The sequence below is a fragment of the Lepisosteus platostomus genome, chromosome 7 (genome assembly GCF_059453375.1).
Source record: "Lepisosteus platostomus isolate fLepPlt1 chromosome 7, fLepPlt1.hap1, whole genome shotgun sequence".
Classification (NCBI taxonomy): Eukaryota; Metazoa; Chordata; class Actinopteri; order Semionotiformes; family Lepisosteidae; genus Lepisosteus; species Lepisosteus platostomus.
The window spans coordinates 19,441,410-19,467,458 of NC_142617.1; the positions used below are offsets into that span (position 1 = coordinate 19,441,410).

At 36.2% G+C, this 26,049-nt stretch overlaps 1 protein-coding gene across 4 annotated transcripts in view; it reads right to left on the reverse strand.

The window, feature by feature from the left end:
• grik1a (glutamate receptor, ionotropic, kainate 1a) overlaps positions 1-26,049 on the reverse strand; it is a 91,841-nt gene that overhangs the window by 55,624 nt on the left and 10,168 nt on the right. For all 4 annotated transcript variants that reach the window (XM_088639591.1, XM_088639595.1, XM_088639594.1 and 1 more), the window contains exon 2: positions 1,036-1,203. In XM_088639591.1, coding sequence (XP_088495717.1) covers positions 1,036-1,203 — 168 coding nt within the window. The remainder of the gene's footprint in view (positions 1-1,035; positions 1,204-26,049) is intronic.

Sequence of the window (26,049 nt, forward strand, 5' to 3'; positions counted from 1 at the left end):
TTTATACACGATTCTGCAAGTGTTCTGTAAAAGTATATGGCCAGTTAAGTCTCAAACTTATTTAAAATTACATAAAGGTGTCATCTGCAGTATGATTAATACACAACAATGAAATCAGAGAAGCGCATTTACAAAACTGCTCAGGCTTTTGAAACAATTTAATTTTGTGAGTGTGGTATAATGTATTTGTTTAAATCCTGAAGTTTGAAAAAATAAACTTTCAGTAGGGTTGAAAATCATTACATTTCAGGCTAAGCCCAGTACGTCATCATCAGTTTGCCTGGATTCATTGTTCACTGTCATTTGTGCAATATAGGCTCTTATAATAAAAAATACTAATCTAATTTCTAGGAAAAACACATATGCTGAAGTTTAGCAAAAACACAGATTTGATGTCTCACTAATACGAATAACTCATAATTCTCTGCACCATGGTTAGGTCAGAGAACAAGATTCTCAACACTAAGTTCACTCAACATGTTGAGAATTAACTACCTGTAAATTCTGATATAAAAAACAATATTAATAACAACAGTAATACAAAGGACTTACAGAGTAAAACTAAATATTCTTGAAATACCAAAATGAGGCTTCTTCAGATCACATGCAACTAAAAAAAGCAACCTTAGGTTTGGTTGTTAGGTTTTGGATAACCATACAAGGGTTTTAAGATTTTGCATTTGAAAGCTTTTTCATAAAATAAATTTCTTATTGTAGTTGTCCTCAATCTCTAACATAAATATTAGTTTATTGTGATAAACTTACTGTAAATCTTTTAGATATAATGGCCCTTTCTTTGAAATTTCAAAATTGCTACTTTGCAATGTCAAACATTCATGTTTTTCATTGCTTCCATAAAATCCATAGTTTTCAAGACAAATAATTATGCATGAAATCACACAATGCATACAGCACTATTTAACAAACATGGGACAAGTGTACATTACATTCAGCAAAATGGGGTGATCTCTGTCTACATACAGGAATATAAATGAAATCAATATTTTCCAAATATTTACTCAGTAAAAGACTTACCTCTTCTGGAGGCTTCAAAACTATCAAAGAGGTTTATTCTCTGAATGTCATAGGTAAGTGTGGTGTTTGGCATTAAGGTCCTATTTCGGTTTATATTGGTGACAGCAAATTTGAAGGCTAATTCTTCTACGCTTATAGGCTCATTCTCCAGGGTTTCAAAAATCCCCCCTGTGAAAAGAGAAATAAAGACTCTTTGAGGATCCAAGGTTTAATCAATACAAAAATTCCACACTTTCTAAGGTTTTCACACATATTAAAACTGGCTTCTCTCTTTTCTAATTAGTTTTAGGGAACAGCAATAGAAAAATGTGCTGTTGCAAAAGGGTAGAAACATTATTATATCAGGCTATTGTCACTGCGATTGTTCATGATGACATATAGAAGAAGTAAACCTACTGTAACCCTAACACAAATATGTAAAAGGTTATGTTTGAGACATTTTACATGGATACTTTTTTGCTGAAGGAGCAAGCACAGTAGGTTTCTTATTCAACATTCTTATTCGACAGGCCGCAACTAAACACATGATCACACAAAGTATTCCCTGCCCATCAGTCTGTCAGACAAGGTCAAAAGTAGCCAAATCTGTTGGAGACAAAGGAAGTAAATTGAAAAGGGCAGCTTTCTGCTTCCACCTGGCGAGGTATTCTAATGACTATTTAAGTGTGAAAGTCAAAAAGCTCTGAAAAGTTGGAATGATTTAACAATCTTTTGCACAACTTTACAGTCTACTGACCACCACAAATAGATTAAGAAGAAATCCTGTGCTTTTAAGGTTTATGTACATATGTATTTCAAATTTTATTGTGAAGTACAAAATGAAAATAAAAAGATCCAATTTACAGTATATAGAATAATTTAGAATAATATTTAATTTGTGAGAAAAGCAAAAAAGGGGAAAAAATCCAAGCTGCATTATTTTGCTCATTTTGATCACAACTTTTCAGATATTCCAATATATGTAATAATACTGTATATAGTTATTATTATTAGAGAAGAGCATTCACAATTTTTAAAAAGCAGCCGCAGTGCTTTCAAGCAGAATGCTTTAGTTTTTTGAATACCTGCAGTAGTAACTTGGTGCTACACTGCAGAGAAAGCAGGCTGTGTAGGTGCTTCAGTGCCTGCACACAGCAGCTAATGGAATACGGAGTCCTGCAGAGGCTGTGAACCTGCCAATGTGTATCAGTTTACCGAGCACTCTTTTCAACTCTGCTTAAGATTTAACTCTGAGTACTGAGGTCTGAAGAATGGAAGTAATAACTCTATAACAGGAGTAGTCATTGCATGTGAGAACCACAACCCAGCAGGTTTCACAGGTCACCTTTAAATCACCAATTTCTAACCACTGGAACAATTCAATTTTGTCCATCATGGGAGCTGGAGATTTCATTTTCATTTATGTAATTTACAGGCCACTTAAAATGAAAACATTAACAAACCACAGTTCTCATGGCCCACCGTGGGCCATTCATGAGTTAATTGCACAAATTAACTTCCTAAATTGATCAAACACACACGTTTCAAGACTTTATAGTAGTGTATTTTTCCAGAACTGGCACTGGTCACCACTTCTCCCTAATAATGTTTCAGAATCTTCAACTCCCCCCATAGTATTGATGATTTCAGTGGGTAAGCAATCTGAGACTTTGTTTTGGCTTTGACCCACCTGGCAAAGACAACTTGGCTATCAGTACAAGGTTACTGCACTTCTCTTACATCCCACAATAGAAGCTACTGCAATGGTGGTGGTTAAGGAAAAGAAAAGGGGGTAGAAAAAGGCAGTTCCCACTCAACCATCTGCTAACAGCTTTATCCAATTCAGAGTCGAGGAGGAGCCTATCCCGGCAAGCCACGAGCCCAAGGCACGGCACACCCTGAATGGGATGCAAGTCCATTGCAGTGCACACACAGATGCAGACATGTAGACACTCACACCAGGGCCAGTTTTCCAAGAAGCCAATTAACCTACCAGTATGTCTTTAGACTGCTGGAGAAAAATGGAGCACCTGGAGGAAACCCACACTAACACAAGGAGAACATACAAACTCCATGCAGATAGCACCCCGGTCCAGAATTGAACCCATGGCCCCAGTGCTGTGAGGCAGCAATGCTGACCACTGCAGCATCATGCAGCCGAAAGGGTGCTTAGTAGCCATATTTATACAGTAGTTAAATGGGAATGTATTCCAAGGGGTTGTCCTCTTGCCAGAGCTTTCAGTTAGAGATCAATTTTATAGCACACACACACAACCATATTTTAAAGCTGTTTTTGAATTTTGATCATTTGAAGCATCTACCTCTTACATGTAATAAAATCATCATGTTTTCAAAAATAGATGTACTCCAACTCAAAGTGCTAAATTCGGAATGGCAAGTGAGCTGCAAATACTTTGCAGCAAATATGTGGCATTGGCATACAGTAGGAATTCATAGAGTTTTTGTGAAACCACTGTAATGTATATATCCAAATTTGCATAACTGACTTTCATACCGAAGTCTACTTATGTGTACATCTCAAGGAACTAGGTCTCAAAGAAGAAAGAGCCTCTTCTTATTTAATTGGGCTTTAAAACAAGCAGGTTTGTTTGATTGGCTCACTGTATTCCATAAAGTATGGTGTTTGTTTATCTAGGATAGTTGAAGACACTAGAACACATACTGTACAGTAATATAAGAGATCTGTTGAGACCACTTCTGTTTTTTCTGATGTATTTAAAGGAAATTATCTTGTTTAGCAGTGGAGACCTATAATTCCTTCTTGTCAAACAAGCATACTTTTTCAATTCAATATACTGTAACCTGTATAATACAGGATACAACCTATTAAACTAATTAAATTCATGTTAGTTAGCAATTTACAAATAGATGAGAGGTTACCTTTTGACAAAGGGAACAATCAAGAACTAGATTATTAATTTTTATTACTAGACTAGGGCTATCAGCAAGTGGTGTAAAATCAGTATTCTTACACAGTGTACCTGATCTGACAGCACTTACAGTGGATCAGTGGACATGCAGCACAGCCGTCAAAACTATGTAAGTAATAGCAGCATTATTGATAAAAAAGATTTCAGATTTAGATGTCCTGCAACCAGAAAAGTTTGACATTCCTGCCCTAGATTGCCAGTTGTCATAAAGTCGAAGAACTTACCTCCAATGACTATAGACACAACTGTCAACTAAAGAGGTGTAAATGTAGAGTCAATACAGTTATTCCTAATGCCATCTGTCCTTGACTGTCTCATTATAACGTTATCCACAGGGGACAGGAAAAGTTTACCATGAGAGATCCAAAGATAATGTCTAATGTTGTCTAATGTTGTGGTCAATGATTATTTAAAGCTTCACCTGCTGTAGAAAACATTGTACCTGCATTCATCTAATGATTAACTATCAGGGGTATCAACACCTCATAGATGTATGATATTGTAACACAAAATGGTAACTCTTGCATTGTTGTCGAGCCTAGCAAGAGATAAGGTGATCAAAAGAAAGCTTTGAAAATGCATCTTTACTTGGTAGCATAAGATTCTGCTACATTCCTGCATCAGTCCTGTAAAAAATTAAATTGTGTAAGGAAAAGAATTCTGAAGGAAAATAAATGAAATTTCAAAACCTAAAACTGACTGAATTTCAAGTCCAGGAGCCTGGGAAGTTGAGCTAATGGAAGCAAAACATATGGTAGATTTAGATCCTCAAAACTGAACTTTTCAATGCTTTAACTATTTTGTAGTAATATACTAATATACTAAGAAGACCGTTTCCATTACTCTGTATGTCATTTAACAGACTGAGCAAATAGAATGAATTGCAGTTTGTCAGAGACACGTTCACCTGGAAAATGAAGTGTGTTATCATCAATCATTTAAAAATTTTCCCCTCAGAATCAGCTAATCATCCACTGAAAATCCAATTTAAAAATGCTCATGCCAAGTCAACTCTGGTTTTGTTTAATGTGTTTCATAGCCCTGACAATCACTACTGTCTCTCAAGTTTCACTACAACATTCATGCAAATCTCTGACCTTTGAAAGGACCATTGAATGTTAAACAACATAATTTAATGAAATAAATAAGCACATTTCACAACATCTTAACAACTTAATGAAGGACATGTAAAATCCAATCCATTTCAGAGTGAAGCCAGTAACTGAAGTCTCAGAAGAATGTTTATGTATTTAAAAATTGGTAATGAACAATAACAATTTAATCTGTTTTTCTAAGGTCAGTTTGGGCTACTTCTTGGTGATAGTCATGGTCAATGACCTGCCATGGCATTTACAGTCTACTCAACTTCAATTTTAGACACAATGTTAATATGAAACATTTCAAAACTAGTCACAGCCTTTTCACTCAACATGTATGGAAATATGAAGCAAATCCTAATCTGTGCCCGCTACTCACTACCATTTTCTAGTGCTGAATTAATTATCAAAAAGATGGTTTAGTGAAGAATTTAAGAAAATCAATCTTAAAATTATACAAGCAAGAGAATTAAACCTGTGGTAGAAGAAAATGGTCTGGGATAAACATACTGATGACTGCAGCTGTTTCTTTTAGAAAGGAACAGGCAGTATAACAGAAGGCAAACCTGGTGCACACTAAGAATATGCAGAAACAGCCTGCCTCAGAGGTGACCATATCATTCCAGGAGACTAATAGGATTAGAGCACAACTGCAGAGATAGCAATACTGTGATTTAGCATTTTGCTGTTGCCAAATTCATTGCTCATGGTATCACTCTGTGATTTGCCACAGCCCTTAGGGGAGAAGAAGAAACATTGACAAATGGTAATAAAAAATGAACCCAGACAGAGTCTGTCAGAAATTAATTTGGAGATAAAATATCTTTTTCAGATGGTGCAGGCTTTGGTGTGGATAGATCGGGATGTTGTAGATAATTCTGAGAAGCAACTGGCTATAACTCATGAAAGAGGACAGATTTTCCCTATACATACAGCAAAACACGGGTCCTATTGGGTTTTCATTACACATGAGTTCCATATCGCCTAATTTAACTAATCAAATCAATTTTAACATCTTATATGGTCTGAAAGAAGTCATTATTCAAAGAGACATGCAAAGGATTGCAGCTTTTATGACTTGACTTGAGGGGAAGCACTTTATTGTTTCAAGGCTGCAATCAAGAAGAGGTTTTAAACAAAGCAAAAGAAAATATTTACTTCAGAGGACAAAACTGATAGTAGACAATTAGGAGAGAAGGCTCAAAACTTAAATTAAAGAGTAGGCAAAACAGCACATTTAAATATGACATTAATTTGAAATAAAGATGTGGCATTTGTGTTTTTAAATGACAAAAAATTTGCAACAGCAATTTAAGGGGGGAGTTTCTAAAATTATAAATTATTGCTATAACAATAAAAATGTACCCAGAGAATAAGCATTCAATTTAACAAAATACCCCAAATATTAAAAACAAATCTAAAAGTACTGTAAAAGAAATGTTACAGACTGACATCCCTCTGCCACTGTGATTAAATAAAAGTTTTACTTTTAAGAGTGAAACTTTTTAATACAGGCAGAATAAAAGTTACACACAAATATAATGAACAAACCGTTATCACTTCAAATTGATAAACTTTCCAACTTCCCACCAAAGTAAGACAGGCTCAAAACGGATTTAAAATTTAAATGTTTCAACACTTTTTTTCAGTATTTGTGTGTACTACATATGCAAGCAATTAACTTAAATAAATAAATGTGTTGCTGTCTTTCTGTTAATATTTTTAAATAAAGTTGATGCAGCAGTACTGGTTACCTTCCAAAGAAATGTGTTCTATTTCTGAACTTCTAATGTAACAGCATTTTGAACATGACCCTTATTCTTACCTTGACCCTATAACCTTATTGTCTTTATGTGGTCTTATTCTGGGCTGGTATCAGAAACTTATAGTGATCTCTGGGCTCTGGGCTTGTGACTGCGAGATTGTGGGTTCATGGCCTAATTTGGTCCAGGGTACTCTATCTTGAATGCTCCAGTCCACCCAGCTGAACAACTAGGTACCAGCTTATCTGAGAAGTACCCAGCAATGGACATGAATCCCATCCTGTCTTCTTTATGATCAGGGAACAGGGAGAAGCTCTGGGCCAATGAGCCTCTGGACTCAAGTATGGACTGTGCACGAGTTCAAGGGCAGAGCTTACCTCAAATTTTGAAAATCAAATGCAGATCTTATTCTAGGGCCGAGTTAAATGAAGGAAGGCTTTTATATCACCGAGTGATATAAAACCAATGAAACAATTTGCCAAGGCAATGGACTGAGAACACAAGGGGAGAAAAACAGATGATGTCTAGGATCGGAAAACTGTGAAATAGAGATGAACAGCAGAGAGAGAGTGATGGTCCGGTGAGCCGCATGGTGCTCTAGCAGTCCAGAAGTGATTGTCAGCGTGAGGAAGAGTAGAAGACAGTTTTAGCCCTGAGTGTTAAAGTCACTGGCCTCTTCAAGGAAGCTCTCTATCAAAACTCATAAAATACATCACTGCAACATATTCAGACAAACCGAAAGTACGTGAAAACATGTGCTGCATTTTCCAAAACCCAGACTTCAATCTATTAAACAATCTATTATTATTAAAGAAAGGAAGACAAAAATGTGCATCTGTTAAACTGCTGAAACCCTTGATAGACAAACAGATCACTAAGTAGTTGTTCATTCAAAATGTATCTAACTCTGTTATTAATTTGTCATGCATTGTAAGTTATATTTTATTAATAGGACAGATTATGGACAGGCAAGTTAAAAAGCAAAAATATAATTATGTTATGTTAGTTTATGCTCATTGTTTTCTTTTTAGCTTAGTTCCATTTCCTTTAAGTCTACCTTAAACATTCAAAGTCAGCAAAATGGACTTAATATAAAATGGAATTCTATCATTTCATGGAACAGTTATCTCCTAATAGGCATTTCATCTTCAATGGAACTAAAAGAAAGTGGGTATCTGCATTCTGTTGAAATTACAGGAACTCAGTGAAGACTAATTCTGCTGCACACCTGATTGAAAATTGCAGATTTGGAACAATAAACTTGCAAATTGTACTAGATCACCAGTCTTCTATAAACATGTTCTTTGTGGAATTGCTTGAGAAATTGTCATTGATTTTGTAAACAGAAAAATGCTCTCCTTGGGACGTGACTGTGAATGACCTTTTAGTTAGTTGTTAAGTGCAGACTCCACACTAAAACTGAGAAGCCTTTGTCTCGTTTCGCAAACTACTCACAAGAAGGCTATTAAATGTAGTCCTTAATTCTGGCTACCGAGTGAATGCTTGAATGAGCACCTGCTGCTCCTTATTAAATTCTTTATTTCTATTCATTGATGTGTGTGTGCAGGGCAGCCATAGCAACTCACCTTAGAAACATACTGAATTACCTTTCAGTTTTTGGTTTATTAAAATTAGACTGGTGGTTATTTTCCAAACCTCCCAATTAAGGTATTCTCTTGGTCTACCTATTTGACATTCTGTTGGTCATTCTCTGTTATCTCAGATTTTGATTTCTATTATGCGTTTCATCGTAAAAAGGACAAGTTTGAGAATAATCCTATGCATTCTCTTATAACTGGACTTGAAAACAATCCACAACACACAGCAGGATCAATGGTCAGTGTCTCAGCAAGAGAGGAAGGCCAACATACAAAAATCCAGGTAAGCAACCAGTATTGTATGCGAGCCTCAAAACCCTTTAATTAAAAGGCTCACTAGGAGTTTTACCAAAACAATAATCCCTGAGCCTGTTTTACAGAATCTACTCATTCATAGAAGTGTATCATGTTGAAATAGATAGGTGAGGAGCCACATTATCTCATTATAAAAAAAGTAGTACAGTACATTGTACATTACTACTAGACAGCACAAGTAAACTTGGAAGCACAAAACTGGACATTTTTTTTGTTGGCTATCTGTACTACTTCAATTTAATATGGATACTGCCATTTTGTAAACTATTTAAACCTGACCTGAAAAGCTCGCTCCATACAGTACACAGTTCTGTATGGCATACTACTGACTTCATTTTATTTTTGTTTTCTTCTTACATTGTAAATGTTAACATTCTCATGTATCATTGCACCTCAAAAATGAATAAAAATCTATTAAGGGTTTGGCATTCCCCATTTGATCTACAGAATAGAAAATAGTTTTCCTAAGCTTAATTACAATATCTAGTTAAATACTTACTATTAAAGATGAAATCTTAAATTCACTAAGTTTCTTGCTAAACAGATTACTATACAACATTGATTTGAACATTTAATGTAAGACAAATGCTAAGTAGTTGATTTTACTGCCCAATTACATGTGGCTTTCTGTGTAGATTCACAGATGTGAAATAGTGACATTATGAATACAATGTTAAGGTGTCTCAATAATGTTTTTTCCCATACAATCACATGATCTGGTATCTTTCATTTTCCGAATTGTGATCCAAATCACAATCATTTAATCAATTATTGACTTAACAGCTCTTCAAAGTTCACTATGAAACTTGCAAGACTACAGTAATACAGGACTAATAAGGAATAAGGACCACTGCTCTATATCTTCAGGAGATTGACCCACAGTTGTTCAAATCAGGGCTAACTGACTTGTGATTTTTTCCAATCTTTTCTTTGCAAAATCTTGCCACAATAAATTACTCAATTATTTAACTAATGAATAGCAGGATCCATAAAACAATTAAGGTGCTGGTTGGATCACAGTAGAAAAGTGAAAGGCCACTCGCTCTGTAACCTTGGTCCAAATTACATACATCAACAGCAGCTACACTTTTAATTACAAGCTTAATCTCATCAGACAGAAGCTAAGCAGGACTGGGCTTGGAAAGTATAGTATGTTATTAGGAGAATACTAGTATAAATCAGGTTGGCGTTAGAACCAGTATGATGGGCCAGAAATCGATGACAGAGGACAATGTGCTTGAGGGGTTCCATCCTTTGAATGACACATTAAGGTTTTGGCCATCCATTGTTATAAAAGCACCTAAAGGGAAAATATTGGGAGGATTAGGGATATTCATCCAAGTGACCTGGCTACCTTGTAATATAGGCTTCCTCAGATGGTCATTTCCACCACCTGGAGCGTGTAGTTTAAGACCCTATGTGGGACAGTATAATCCGGAAGTGACTGGAGAAGGACATCAGGGAAGACATGGCGAGGAATGGACGGGATGACGGACAGGGGGGCGAAGTCCAAAAGGGAAAACAGGGTGGAGTCCAGGGTCCAGGTACTGGAAGATCCATCCAAGACAACAACAGTTTAAAACAGGAACTAGGGAATGGGGACGTGGAACCAGGAATAGGAACACGGAAGTTAAAAACCATAACGAGACCAGGCGCGCCGAGCCCCGGACTCAGATGGTCAGGACGCCGTGTTGCCTGTGCCCTCGGGCCACTCCTGGACCCGCTGGTAGGCGGGCTTCCAGGTGTCCGTCTTCCAATGCTGAGCCCTGAACACCAGAGACGCCAGTTTTAAATAATAAGAGGTGGAACAGGCAACAGGTTCGCGTAATGACAAATAATACAAGGTGGGAATGCCCTCTAAAGGAGGGATGACAATTGTGACACTTATCTGCTATACAGTGATCTATTTGAGCAGAATGACTGCTGCCCATCACCCAGGTAATAGATGTAATGCAGCCCAAATGTTAAGCATTTTGGGATCCTTTTGGATGAAAAGTGCTATGCAAATCAAAGGCCATTGATTGATGTTTCAATATACAGCAAAAGATTTATCTGTACTGTTTTGAGAAAAATGCCAGAAAAAAACCTTAACACAAATGTGTATGTAGAGGTTAAATCAGAAGATTAACTACAACAGAGAATAAAACTTAATCCCATGAAGAATGCAACGTTCATCAATATTAACCACCTGTCTCGCATGCTTGAAGCTACTTTTTCTTTTGTGCATAAACATTGTTAAAATCAGAACACATTCATGAACAATTTTATAATATATTGCTCTTATCAAGGAGCAGAAAAAGAAAAACAAAAGTGAACTTGCTGACTCCAAGTCTCAATGTGCTGGGTAAGATTTTTTTGTATCTTAATCTTAGCCTGAAGAAAACAATCTATTATATATTTAATAAATACGAAATAGTGTATTTGCCTGTTTTATATTTTTCTGTAACAGTGAGCTTGATTCCATTTCTTTCATGAAGAAAAACTTATTTAACTTTCTGGTTTCCAACACATGCTGCTTGTGAAAAGCAAATCTGAACTGTTCTCATGCAAATCCTGTCTAATATTTTTCTCATTAGAAACAATACATTGCATGCCAGTAATAACAACATGTTAATATCACCAAAGAAATTAGTCTTTGTAAATCACAAAATCAAGATGCTTTTTTTTCCAAACCAAAAAAAAAAAGACAAAGAAAATGTTAAAGCATCCAATGAGCAACAAGAAAATGGATATCGGCCCATCTTGATGGCCTTTTCCCCGTACAGAGTCTGTGAGGAATAGCCCCTGTGACGCGGCTGTCTGTTCCCTGTTCATTCCTCCTTGCCCCCCACTAAGCTATGCTAAGCTTGGTTTGTCACTGTAAAACATTCTGTTGAGAAGGAAATTACTGGACTCAATTAGCTTTAAGCCTACAGTACTTTTCAACACTGAGATTCACAACTACTCAAATATTAATATAAGCCACATGAACATGTATTAATAGAATTCATATCACATGGGTTTTATAATAATATAACCCACGATATATTAATATGAATCCATATTTTAACATGTTAATTGAAGTTGAGTTAAATCTCCCTCACTTTGGTACACATGCTTGTGGCTTGTTGACATAGAAAATTGAATTATGTCAGACTGAGAACCAGAAACTCACTACTTTAAAAAAATGACATTTTTTGGCACACCTAATCAGTTAGTAACTTGAGTTTCCAACTCATTTTCCACTCTTCTCTTACATGTTTTTCAGTATAGCACAAAAGACTACAGAACAAATCTCTGTAGTCCAATTATGTTCAGACACTAGAGGGATTTTCAACATTAATTGTCATAACATATTTGGCTGTGAAACTTGTTTGTGAATTGTACATTAATATAATGCTTTTCAGACTGGAAAGCATCGTCTGTTCAAGATGTTCCTTCAAAGCTTGCCTTTTTTTGCTATCTTCAAGGTTATTTTAAGAGATTGTTGGATGACAGCTGATAATTAATGATTCTTGTACAGATGGTTTAAAATCTGTGCCTTTTGTACCAACTATTAATCTGTCCACCTGGCTCTTCACTTTTCTTAGTAAACCTAAATTCTTTGAAATTTATAAGACAATTCAGTGACAGTTAGGGACTGGTTAATGCCTGGGGAAAAGGGAAAGTCATACGAATAGCCCTTGAACACACTACATTTCACTATTTATGCCTGACATTTGTAATTCTAAGCAAAGATAAGTCTTGTAAGGTGTTACTGGCAATTTTTTTAAATGAACAAAGCAATGTTTTGAACAGGCAACCTAACTGAAATGAATTATCAAAATTTCCAAGGAAACCTTTAAAGCACACATTGGTGAGAAGATTTGAGGTTCACCTGAATACTTGCAGCATGTCTTACCAGTTTGTATTGATACATAACTGTTGAACATTTGAACATAAAACAATATGCAATAAACCACAAACCCGAAAATAAAGTTTCAAACTCAAGGCGATATGCTTTCCCTGTTAGTCCACAATTAAAATCTGATCTGATCACTATCTAAAATCACAATTAAAATCACACATCCGAAGAAGGCTCCACAGCTAAAACGTTCTGTTTCCTTTCTTCTCTTCTCAGCATGGAATAAACTTTTATTTGTTCCTTTGAAGTCCACAATTATGTCAGTCCAGACCTCCACCAGCATTTTGGCTTTTTCTATCAGCCAAGAGTGGAAACTAAGCTAACCCTATATCAACCTCTAACCCTAACCCTAGGGACTTGCATCTCACAACCTGCCATTAGTCCCACACACCACTGATCAGTGTTTGATCAGTGTTAATCACTAGAAAGTGATTTCTTTTACTTTCAAAGTTCAACCTAAAGACAGAACTGACACACAGTATAGCGTATAAACAACATATTATGACAGTTAATGCTTTGGTACAAAAAATAGCCAAATTATCTTGAATTAACAACAGATTTATACGGTTAACAAAAAGCAACTGTGAATCATAATATATAATATGGAAGGTGAAAAATGCTTGTGCACTATTTTTCTTGTTATGATAATACAAACATTTATCCTATTGATCTGTGTTTCAAAATAAAAAGTTCAATATTTGACATACAGTATTTACCTCTACATTTTTTGGGGTTTGTGTTTCTCCCCCACACCTAATTTTTTAGTGATGAGGCTGGGTCTGTTTGACAAGATAACTGTGAGGTGAAGGCTCAGGGACAGAAGCAAGAGGATCTGAGGGGAATCTCCTCTCCTCTATTACTCAATTATCTATCTTCCTATTTAAACCTTAAAGGGGAACTGCAGTCCCAATTTAATATTTTACAACTTACTTCTATACTAAATCTCAGTAACAAAATCAATCCGTTGATCGCCTCGAAATCAAAAGCAAGACTCCTATTTGGTTAAGCGAACCTGCTGGTCCACAATGTAGTAAGTAAGTAAGCACATCACGGGAAGTTTTGTTGCCTCGTTCTGAATCACTGCACGTACCTGGATCCCTTGACCCCTATGAGGAGCTTCTCACAGTGGGAGTCAGAAGGGACCCCAAGCCACACTGTTCTCAGCAGCTCGAATCTACTAATTTTCTAAACCTACTCTCCTAGTTCCCCTGCAGGTCAACCCCAGTCCTGAGACAGCACCTGCCAGAGTGACTCTCAGTGAGTCAAGAAAACTCTCTTTCTACATTCTCTACTCCTGGGGTAGCCCCTCTCAAAGTTAATCTTTGAGTCAAGGGGTTCTTTCTCTTTCTTTTTTTCCCCTTTAGGGATTTGCTCACAAATCCTGCAGCACTTCTCACATGACTCTCAGCCAGTCAGGGGTGGTTATATTTTCATGTCATGGCCACTGAGCCAACCAGCCCATAAGGACCACTCGGGTTCCCAGGACAGTCCAAGTGCTATATTTCTGTACTTAATAAACCTTGCTTCTCCCCGTGAACTCAGTGTTTTCACATGTAGTTTTTTTTTTTATTATCCTGGGCTTCCTACTTTTGCCTATTTCACCTAGAAGCTAGTTCACTGGCTGTTAACGTTGGCTAATTTCGCAGCACTGTGAACCAACCACAAAAGGCAAACAGGCCCTACATTTATCCTCACCATTTATCCCATTCAGAACACTGTAGCAAAGATCCTTGAATACAATTAATTAATCTCTGCAGATCAAGTACTAGTTTTTGGTAAATAAACACTCAGAGAATTAATTCTTTCACATATACTGTAACCATTAGTGGTTCAAGAGTCTCTTAAACTGCCCAACACTTTTGTAAAAGACCTCCAGCAAACTCCACTCTATCCATCTTTCTGTAAAAAACCTGTAACTTTGCCTATAGTCCGAGTTTCTTCACCGAATACTCTACCTACTGTATATGGGAAGGTAAACATTATACTACAGCCAACACATTAGATGAACTGAAATCACATGGATTTTGAAATCCTAAGCAAGCACAAGAATAATTATCAAATAATAATTGCAAATGTCCCAAGGAGTCCTATTCAAATGTTTTGGATATTCTCCAGAAGCCTATAGGGGACATAGTGAGATGTAATTAGCATGCACTTGTTTCCTTCATAATGAAGAAATTGCCCCCCTACCCTGCCATTTTGTCACAATATAGCTGAGCATTTCTCATGATACACCAGTTACAGTAAGTAGCCACAGGCAATGCAGTTATAATACTGAACCACATTTCTCTGCATTGCATTTATGGAGGAACTTCCAGAAAAGTTCTGATTTTGTGTTTTTTGTTTGTGAAGAGACAAACAAAACTTCAGACTTGAAGGTGGTTTCTGGAAACCTTAAAGTTATGTAATTGACGTATCAGGAAAAAAGTGGATTTTCCTTTTTGTTTAAAGGTTTATGTGATTAATTAGACTACCCATTTAAAAGGTTACCTGAAAACAGTTCATAAGCAAAGCAATTTCAAGCACATATACTGTCCTTTATGCCTATTTGAAGACATTACTGAATTGCTTACATCTTTCTTTTGTGGGACTATTTGCAGAATGTCTCAAGTAATGTCCACGTCTGTTCTCATGTCCATAGTATTGAATTATAATTACTGAATCTTGAACCATTCAATTATTTCTACCAAACTAACAACCTTCCCTCATCTCCATTTAGAAAATAAATTTGAAACCACACTTGTCGCACATTATTTATATGTACTGCCAGACCATAACTCTCTCCATTACAAATGAATTCTAATCATTATTTAATATGCCCTCTTACAGCAGCGAAACCTATAAATCATTAATGATGTTTCACATATTGCATTTCTGAAACCTTTATTATTAATCTAATTTCAGCTGTCAAAATGGAGATTTTGTGGAGAAGAACAGATCTCTGTATTTTTATGGGAAAAGAACAAGGCTTGTGAAATTACAGTGAAAACAGAGACGTTTAAAACAACCTGATTACATGTAGGGTAACATGTTAGGAGGAGATGAAAGCTGAGAATCTGGCAAAAGTAAGGCTGCTACACAATTCCCTAAAACAGGGATGACTGCCTTAATTCCACCTAAATCAGAGGCCACTTTCTTCTGGGAATCATCACTAAAAAGGTGTATTCAAGCCACAAAAAAAATCAAAAGTCAAAGTTGATGTTAGTTCAACATTTTCTGTGATATTTTAATTTAGAGGTCTCATCATCTCAAAAACTGTTAAAAAGAAGGAGAGGAAATAAAAGACCACATAACATATTCCAGTTTGGCCCATTATTGCACCATCTGGTGTGGCAATAGTTGGGTCACTTTGGCACCCAACTGAACTCAGTTTCAGTCTAAGAGCTTGCTTGGACAGCACAGTTCACAAGGTGATTGAGGACTGTGCAGTGCAGGCAACATGTGGCCTTTCTAACTCTTTCCAAGTGGGCAGGGTGCCCAATGATCAACACAAGCACATAACTTCCTGAGATGAGGTAACTCATCATGCCAGACTAATCTTCTGCCTCTCATACAAAAGTCTGCCTGCATCAGTAAAAGAATGTGTTATGGATTTTGTTTGGTTTTGGTGCACCGACTTCTATGGCTGAACTATGTCACGATCACCACACTCAATTTACTCATTGTGTGATTTGAAATGCAATCCCAAATAAAAAATTGCATGCATCAAGGGCAGGTGAATTAATCTACCACACTACCTAGTCAGCCGCCTAATTCATTAATTGCTTTTGTGAGCTTGAAATCTTTTAAATATTTTATGCCCGTGACCACACACTATGGAAATTGATAATATCAATTTTTCATGGTTCATAGTTTGCAGCTTAATTAACCAGTATATCCCATTTCAATGGAGACCTAGTGGAATGTGAAGAAGAGCAGAATACCTTGTGTTTCTTGAGCTGAATCTACACAGTCCACCAAACTTTCACTGAATTTGTATATGAAAAGTGTACTAGTGACTGAAGGTTATATAGTATTTTTGTGCTGGGCTCTTTTTTTATTAGTGTGTGTATTATCTTTGCAGACTAAATAAAATTGGACTTGAAATCTTGAGACAATTCAAAACCTTCTGAAGCATACCTGCTACTTTAAAGTTCACATATACATACTTCTCCAAAGATAATTACTGGATATCAATCTTATTATTAAAATATTGTTGATAATTTCTTTATTTAGTATTATAGATAGACCATAACAGTAATAAATGTTAGCTGGGAAATATACATTTTTAAATTAATTACAGGGATGTGAACCATTTTGGTCTTTACCAAAACTGGTATACAGTAGATACTTCAGTCTTTAGCAGAAGAACTGCATAGCCTTCTACTTTCTTCGTTTTTCATCTTCTGGCGCTTCTAATCATACAGTACTTATTTTAAATCAATTTATTATAATTTATACAGTACCAACTCACAATATTGACTTGATTAAAAAACCTAGCTAAACACTAGAGGGGATATCTCATCACTTTATTATACCAAAGGTAGTGCTGTTTGAATATGGAAAGGATAAAGCAAAAAACTTTATTTTCCAGTCTCCTGATTGAAGCAACTGAAGTGTCCCACTGGTCTGATTTATTATTTTGTTCTGTCAGAAATCCATGATACTGTATCACATAGCCATTCTGTGAAGAACGCAGAAACCACAAATATGGGTAGCATGTGTCATTTTTATGATTTAATAAATGATAACATCAATTGTCAGCAGAGAAAGAAATCAGTTTTCTAGATACTCATTTGCGTATCAAACAAGGAAAGGAAGTCTTCACAGCAAGACAAAGCCAGGAGCACTCTCATTCCTGTTAATCTAGCATCTTTCCCTCATCATAACAGAAAAACTTTTCCAAAACTGGCATAAAAAACAGATCCATTTGTCTATCTTGTACATACATCCAACACTAAGCATTGCTGAAATGATACAGTCCTCTCACAGACATTATTCACTGGTACTCTTCTCTTGCTAAATGATCTATTCTGCCACCCAAGCAGAAACACAGTGAGCTGATGTAGGTGAATTAAAGTATCCTGCAAGTACCTTAACTACCATGGGACACTGCTTGATAGAGTTCAATACCTTTCTCTGTCAGATATGCATTATTCATGGCATCATTCCTGGTTCATTTATTGCACTGGTCCTGCATATACATGATCATTGCAAAGCCCTTTACGTTTTTCAAATGATTTCAATTTGAATGTACAAGTACTGAACTTGATGTTTCTTCTGTTAAACTGCAACACGTTAATCCAGATCCATGAATTGTTGTGTTGCACACCAGTACCATAAAAAAGACATATACTCCCACTGTTCAAAACCCCTGAAACGGTGTCCATTTTTCTTATTTAGCTGACATTGCTTTCTTCTGGTGTATATGTTTTCAAAGGCAGTTAAATTCTAATTTGTTTTTGTTTTATGCATCAAACCAAAACATTATGAACCCTGAATTACCTGTTGCTCTGTGAGCCATGTGATTCACCAGGTTTTAAAAAATGTCCTGCACAAACCAATCTCAATCTCCCAGTAACATCCCCTTCAACTAAGATTGTGAGAAGGGAAATGGTAATGTAATGGACCTGCACATTTTACTGGTTCCAAAAATGTTACTACAGGTACACAGGACCTGGGGGGGGTGTTCCACAAAGCATGTTTAACTAATTTCCTCAATTCAATTCAATTCAACTTTATTGTCATTAAACTTACACAGGTGCATAGTATAATGAAAAGTGTTTCTCATTAGTCACTCGGGTGCAGTATATAAATAGGACAGAAGATGAAACAATAGACAGTTACACAATAGCAATAATAGTAACATGTAATAACATAACATAAATAACATGTAATCAAGTAATCGAAAACTGTGCAAAATTCCGCAGAGAAAATTTAACAGGACAAAAACAGTGCAAGGTAATTCTTGGAACAGTGCAAAAAAAGAGTGTGGTTAAAAGTAGTACGGTTAATTAATATTAAATATTATTATGCCTGTTACAATTTTACTGGGCTATCGAGGGGACAGTACTATTTTGGCTTACATGTGTGTGTGGTGGTTTTGGAGTACAGTGGTTGTGGTTGTGTCAAATTATCCAGATAAATTTAACATGATAACCGAGTTCAGATTAACTCCTTTTTAATGAAGACGAACTCAGTTTCAAGTTATCCATTTAAAGTAACTCAGGGTTAAACTATCTGACTAACATTCATGCCACACTTCAGTAGGAAAGGAGAGTCGAGCATCGAATCCTTCATCTGCACCAGCAAAACCACAGTGAAAAAACATACTTCTTAATCCAGTGGCTCCTAAAGGAAAACTATGAGGATAAAAAAATTTGTAATAGCATAAAGCTATACTGTAGCCACTGCAAAAGCCAGGGAAGACAAAAATGTCTGGATGTTTTAGACAAGACTTTTATTTTTTAACTGTACATTGATGCTGTGAATTGATTTTCTGTTAAAAAATGAGCCTTGTTTGGCCCTCTGGGGGCTTTAGTGAGGATGTCTGTGCAGTCCAGAAAAACTATTATATTAGGAAATGCTGCAAGAAATGTGTAGAACAGATGCTACATGTACAGTGGGTAGAATTAATATGAGAGTATGACCCCTATTTGATTGTACTCACTACTGTACAGTATGGCAAGGAAATGTAATGAATGCACACAAAATTTGTTTAAATGCAAACACCATTTTCCTTATTGCATGACACACTGTAGTTTTAATGAGGAACTGCAAGTTGCCAACACAGTTGTCATCAACTTTGTCAGTACCAGTCACAAGGAATTTGCGTCTCTTTTAACACTCATCCATGACAAGCTGTATTAACAATGTAAGGGCTTAAGAGAATAAAGTGTAAAGTATACTCTGCTGAACAGGTATCTTTCAAATAAAAATGATCAGCGAACTGTAAAGTGCGGACAACGTTTATTCTCTCCACAAAGTTCTAATGTCAAATACATTCCTGAAGAAAGGTGACCTTGTTTTTTGCAGTGCAAACTGAGTTCAGCTTTATCTCTTTTCTTAAACTGCTCCGGCACAGATTAAGTTTAACTCAAGAATAGACAATATGTTACTATAGATACTTAACTGGATGTAATTCAATCCTGCTTCATAAAATGGAAAATCTGTCAATATGTTTAAAAAGTAGTCTTGCTTTGTGAAACAGCCCCCTGGCTTAAGTTGGTCTGAAAACATAAGAAGGTTATAAACAAGTAACCATTCAGCCCACCTAATGCTTTTGATTACTATTTAATCTGAGGATGTTGACCAGCCATTTCTTAAAAAGAAACTGGGTATCAGCTTTAAGTACATAGTTTGGTAACTTACTCCATTCCCGCACAACCCTTTGTGTATAGAAATGCCTCTTGTATATCTCAGTTATTTGGAGTGGGCTCTAATATTTTTCCATTCCAGGATCAGCAGATTGTTCCCTGTTCTAACAAGGAACAATGATGGTAATGTCTCATCTACCACAGAGCAACAAAATACTGCCTGCCAAAAAGAAAGTCTATTAATTTGACTGGGGGTGTCTAATATTTTGGCCAGTGAGTGGCCAATTTAGACAGGAATGGTTGAGCTTTTATAAAGGTCAGAACTCCAGAGAAAATCCTATATCCCAAGGTCAAGTTTTTGAATGGATGGAGGAGTGAGGTCACAGTCAGGTACCAGTCCTGCTTTAATTGAAAATAATTGTTTCTAAGACATGATTTAAATAAAGGCTTAGAGCATGAGCTATTAATGCATTACTAACAGTACCCATAGAAAATTACACTGAATCTGACGACTAAATCAAAGTACTCCTGCCAATTTCTAATTCCAAACGTTTTATCAGTAGCAGCTTTCTGAGATGTCTTGTGTCACAGACTTAGTTTTGTAGGTCAAGTGTTTGACCTAATATTAGATCTTTATTCTAAACTCAAAAGAAAAGGGGAGTAATATACATGTATGTGTTATTGCTTTTGCTACAAATCAGAACGGCACCCAAACATCTCACCAAGACGAGCAGAACTAAATAGTGGTAAAACATAGTTCTGACATAAAGAAATACTGTTGTAAGAATATGTTTTAATCTTGTCCTTTAAGAATTTCAGTGCCTTCTGGTATTTTAATTGATCTGGAAACAACTCCTGCAATTTGCAACTCCTGTTCTTTAGAGACTTTGCAGTAAAACGTGATTTAGTGATTTGTTTGCAGAAAGCTGTATGTTTAACTTGGGGTTGATAGAGCAGGGATCAGAGGCCCAATATAAATAAGCTGTCTCAGAAGCAATGAGCATACATACAGTTTATCTACCATGGCAGAAATGGTCTGACTTCCAATTAAATGAATAAAAAATAACAACACTGCAGCATTTTGTTATTTTGGCAACATTTCTATAGTGTAATAACAGACATTTTTTTTCATGGGCTAGCTATGTCCATATAATTAATTAACCATGGGTAGTTTACCCTTAGGGATAATGGTTACTTTTTCTATTTTCTACCAAATCTGGCAGATTTCTTCTATATATTCTAACATTTTCTATTTTAACAGAACTTTAACAGATTGTGAATAACCTGTAATTGAATTCTAATAAAGATAAACTACATCTATTAACTAATGTCAGACTGTTCTCATCTAAAAATGATTTATCAATGCATACGTGTACTGTATCTGCATAAATGAGTGTTAGAAAAGCTTGTCTTTTATGCTTATAAAAAGCATCACTTGCTGTGTTAACTAACGTATTACCTAATAAATAAGTGCCCTTATCATTTGCAGCATAAGTGCATTAACATTCATTTCTGAAATGTGCTCTAATAATGAAAATTACAATACAGCAACACTGTTACAGAATTCCACTGTGAATATATAAACAACTTTGTACTCATACGTGCAAAGACTTTTCAAAACAGTTCATGGAAGTTTGATAATAATAGCATTTGGTCTCTGTAGACTTAGTTGGTTTCATACTGTACTCCATAGACTTTCACAGCAAATGGAATGACTATAATCTCATATGCACTCAAAAATAACAACAACATCCATGCAAATTTTATCAATTATATTTAAATCTACTGGAAGTATCAGCTCCCTATAAATGCTTGCACTCATTATTTTCTCCCACAGTTTTATTACTACATTTAATATCCTTGGTCTTAGATGAGGAATTGATCAGAACAGTTCAGCATGTCTGGCCTTCCATAAATTTCACTGACAGTACTTGGAGGTTGGTTTTTAAAAATTAAAACACATGTGGTTGGAAGGAACAGTTAGTAGAGCACTTACTGTATTTCACATTTGTATTTAGAAACATTAAAGGAACTAAAATGTCTAATTATGAATTTGCCATCATAATTAAACATATTAAGTCAGAATATGCTGTTATAAACAACAATATAAACAACAGTTATAAAGAATAGTAAAGTACAAGTTTTACTTGTCAAAGCTATGAACAACAGAAAAGCATACTAAAAGCATAATATGTGGACACATTCTGTGTATATGTAATGTTTTAAAAGAAGAACATTATGCAAATACATCTGTCACAAAAACTTCACATTGAGTAGCATCAATTGTACTTTTGACATCTGTGCTGTACCAGCGCTCAATCATTCAGGCAGGAGCAGGAGAAATGCTAAGGAAAGCTTACAGTATGCTCCAGATGTCCTCCACAGCAATTATCAGCAGTAAAGGGCTATGATGTTTAAAAAGACAGAAGTAACTTCAGAGGTTCAAAATTAGCATTTAACTAACCAGGGTAAGAAATCTCTGAAAATGAACACCACAAAAAGGAAATTACAAGAGACTAACAAAGGGTTTCAATCAAGTAAAGTAAAAAAAATGCCTATATTCACACCTGTAAATCTGGGTGATGTGAAAGCATCAATAATTTGCAATCAGTCTGGAATCTGTATTATGCAAGAGAAGCATACTTAAAACATAAAATCAAGCATGCCTACGCAAACTAAAAAAAGACAATGATAGTTCGTGGCCTTGCTTAAATGAAATATTACTCGAATTAAACTTTTTTAACCGTTAGAGCTTAACAGTTAGCATTACTGCCTTGCAACACTGGGGGAATGAGCTCAATTCCGAACCTGGGGCTCTATCTGTGGAGAGTTTGTACAGTATGTTCTCCCCATGTTTGTGTGGGTTATCTCTGGTGCTTCAGTTTCCTCCCACATTTCAAAGACAGGCTGACAGATCAACTGGCCTCTGGGAAATTTAGCCGTAGGTGCAAGCGTGTGTGTGTTTGCGTCTGTGCCTGTCTCCCTTGAGATGAACTAGCATCCCATCCAGGGTGTATCCTGCCTTGTGCCCATTGCTTGGAGACACAGGCTCCGGCTCGCCTGTGGCCCTGAATTGGATGAAGCGGTTAGAAAATGGATGGGTGGTTTTAAACAAGAGGAGGTGAGCCTGCTCATCTGGTAGCTAAGTGAATCTAAACTTTTATCCTGCCATTTCTTGAAGGAGCCTAGAACTTCGGCCTGTAAGCCTGTTCCACATTCCCACAACTCTTTGTGTAAATACGCATTTCCCATTGTCCATCCTATATGAATTCCCCTTTTAGTTTCCACTTGTGACCCCATGTTACTGTTAAGCTCTCTGATGTAACCTGATATAACCATCCCCTGGGATGGTATTATCTGTACTTCTCAGCATTCATTTTAAATACCTGTAAATGTTAATAACGTTATTTTTAAGAAGTAGAACTTAGATATGAAGAGATGTACTAAAATGTGAAGGCTTAAACCTGACAGAAAACTGACATTTCAATCAATGGTATTCATTTTGCAAACAACAGCAAGAGGCAAGAGAAAGGTCAGTCTTCACGGAAATGCAAGGAAGTTGATAAAATCAAATTCTCGTTTATAGAAATTATATGACTCCAGTTTTTTAGTGTTACTGAGTAGTTCAGAAGTCTGGTAAGCTCATAATGAATGTAATAGAGGGACCAAACAGAGTATTCAGTTTGACTCACCTAGCCGACGGAATGGCATCCTAGGAGAGGAGATAGTCCGCTGCCCACTCCCCTCTTGTTATTGCAAAAAAATGAGCTAGGGAGCTGCTGCAATATTGCAGATGGGTTGGGATGAGCAGTGAAAGTGAGATACATGAAGGGAAGTCCCAGGTGTAAGACTTGGATACATAAGCCAGCAGAAAGGGGAGAGATTAGTATTTAACTTTCCTCCCCAACTTCTGTTATAAACTCCAGTTATTGATGTCATAGCTCAGAAGATAAATCACTGTTAGCCACGGTTATCCTGTTAGTACACAAGACGTATTATCTTTGTATAATCGTAAATTAAATATTTTCTTTTAATACAGCTCATACATAGTATAACATCATGATTAATATGAACCTTTAAAGTGCAATGGCAATCCTATTTGAAAATCAATGTAATATTTTTCACATTATTTTAATAAATCTGTTCTGAAAAGGTATGCTCTCAGATTTGAACGATTTGAAGTTATTTTGTTTTCCTCCCAGCTCTGCAGCCACATTATATGGCAGACCAGATACATATTGCAATTTTAAACCACAGGTGTTACGAGTATCTAATCTGGAAAAACATCTCCCTGCAGAGGGCATGATAAATCTAACACTTAAAATTGGCAAATTAAATGTTATGCCACTTGCAAACTCACTTGCTTTTGAGGCTGATTCCTTGGATCCTTCAAGAAACATCCTTAGATCACTGACGGACTAACAAGCAATCAACAATTGCCTGATGTGCGCAATAATAGTGGGTCACATACTGTAATTTCAGAATACCCCTGCCTATAAGGTCCCTCTATCAGGTAGCGAATTTCAAATGAAGGGGTGAATACTTTTGCAGGGCCCTATACAGTACATGTTGTTAACATAGTCATCATCTTGAGCCTTTATTGATCTGCTGCAAGATGAAGTCCTTCCCAAGATTTATCCAAGAACTTGGATACCACTTCCATATACCTTCATCGGTCACTTTGGACTCTTATTATTCAGTCCAGTCTTCCCTTGGTCCACCAATAATGTGCAATTACCACTGCAGAGTCTCAAACGTCCAGTGCTAAACAATTGATTGAGATACAGTAGCATTCCACAGAGACATGATGAGAAACCAGAAGTAGCCAGAGTAATCCATGGATTACTTTTATCACAGACTCCAAGATGCGACAGGCAGGGAAGTATTCAACAATAAACACAGCAATGAAAATGGCACTGACACTAATGAAAGATAAGAAAATGTATTTCTGAACAGCTGAAAAAAGATGAATAGCTTTATATAATTATTTATAATGAAGTAAATGTTTTTTAAGAAATATACAGTGATAAAGTCAGTTGAGTAATTCTGTAATATTTCTCTATTTCAATATATTGTCTGCGTTGACTTCAATTCTAAGAGGCATTACTACCACATAAAATGAGCCCTGGATCTTACAGCATTTTCTACCTCATAATAAGATATATTATGCAGTAATTACAATTTAACTTTTACAGAATAATGAACTAGGTTCGTTTTCATATCTTATGATCTTTAAATACATGTGATTGGGACTATTTGTAGCTGTTTATCTGAAGTCACTAAAAAAAGAGTAAACTATTATGTCCATCTATCTGTTTTCTAACAAGTTAATCCAATACAGGAGTGCGTGCAGCCGGAGCCTATCCCAGCAGGATACACCCTGGATGAGATGGCTGTCCATCATAGGGCAGACAGAGACAGGCACACACTCACTACCAAGGCCAAACTCCCCAGAAGCCAATTCACCTACCAGTAGATCTTTATTAACATAATCACTACAAATAAAAACTAATATATAGTCACTACCTGCTCAGGAAAAGCCTTAGTCCTTTACATATTGCCTCTGGTCTCTCATCCATTTCAGGTCCACTTTACAGGGGCCAGAGCAGGGAATTGTGCTGGTGACATATCATTAAGTAGCATTAGGTGCTTCCTGTTAAAAGCAATTCCTTTCTAGTGCTGGGAACTGATGTTAAATAATCTGTTGCACTTTCAGGTTACTTGAGCAAAATCATAACTAGTTACAGTTACTAACTACTCTGAGAAATTTTAACAAAAAATAGAAGAATGTGTCAGTTTCAAGGAGAGGAGGGTGAAATACTAAGATAGCACAGGCAAACTCCAGATTCTCCCACCACAGCAAATGTGCCAGCAAGTCCAAGAGCCTTATCCACATAACCCAAAGCAAAAGAAAGGAAGACCTAGAGGAAGAAGTAATGTTATCACAATGACTGACTACACATTATGAGCACTGAATATTTCAAATATTTCAAATTTCCCTATGTGTCATTCAGCCTATAAGTACTATGCTACATAAACAGCATCAAGGCAGCACTACAAACACTTCCTTCAAAAGCTTTTTTCATAAATGAAAGGTGACATAACAGTGGCATTTCATCACATAGAAAAAACA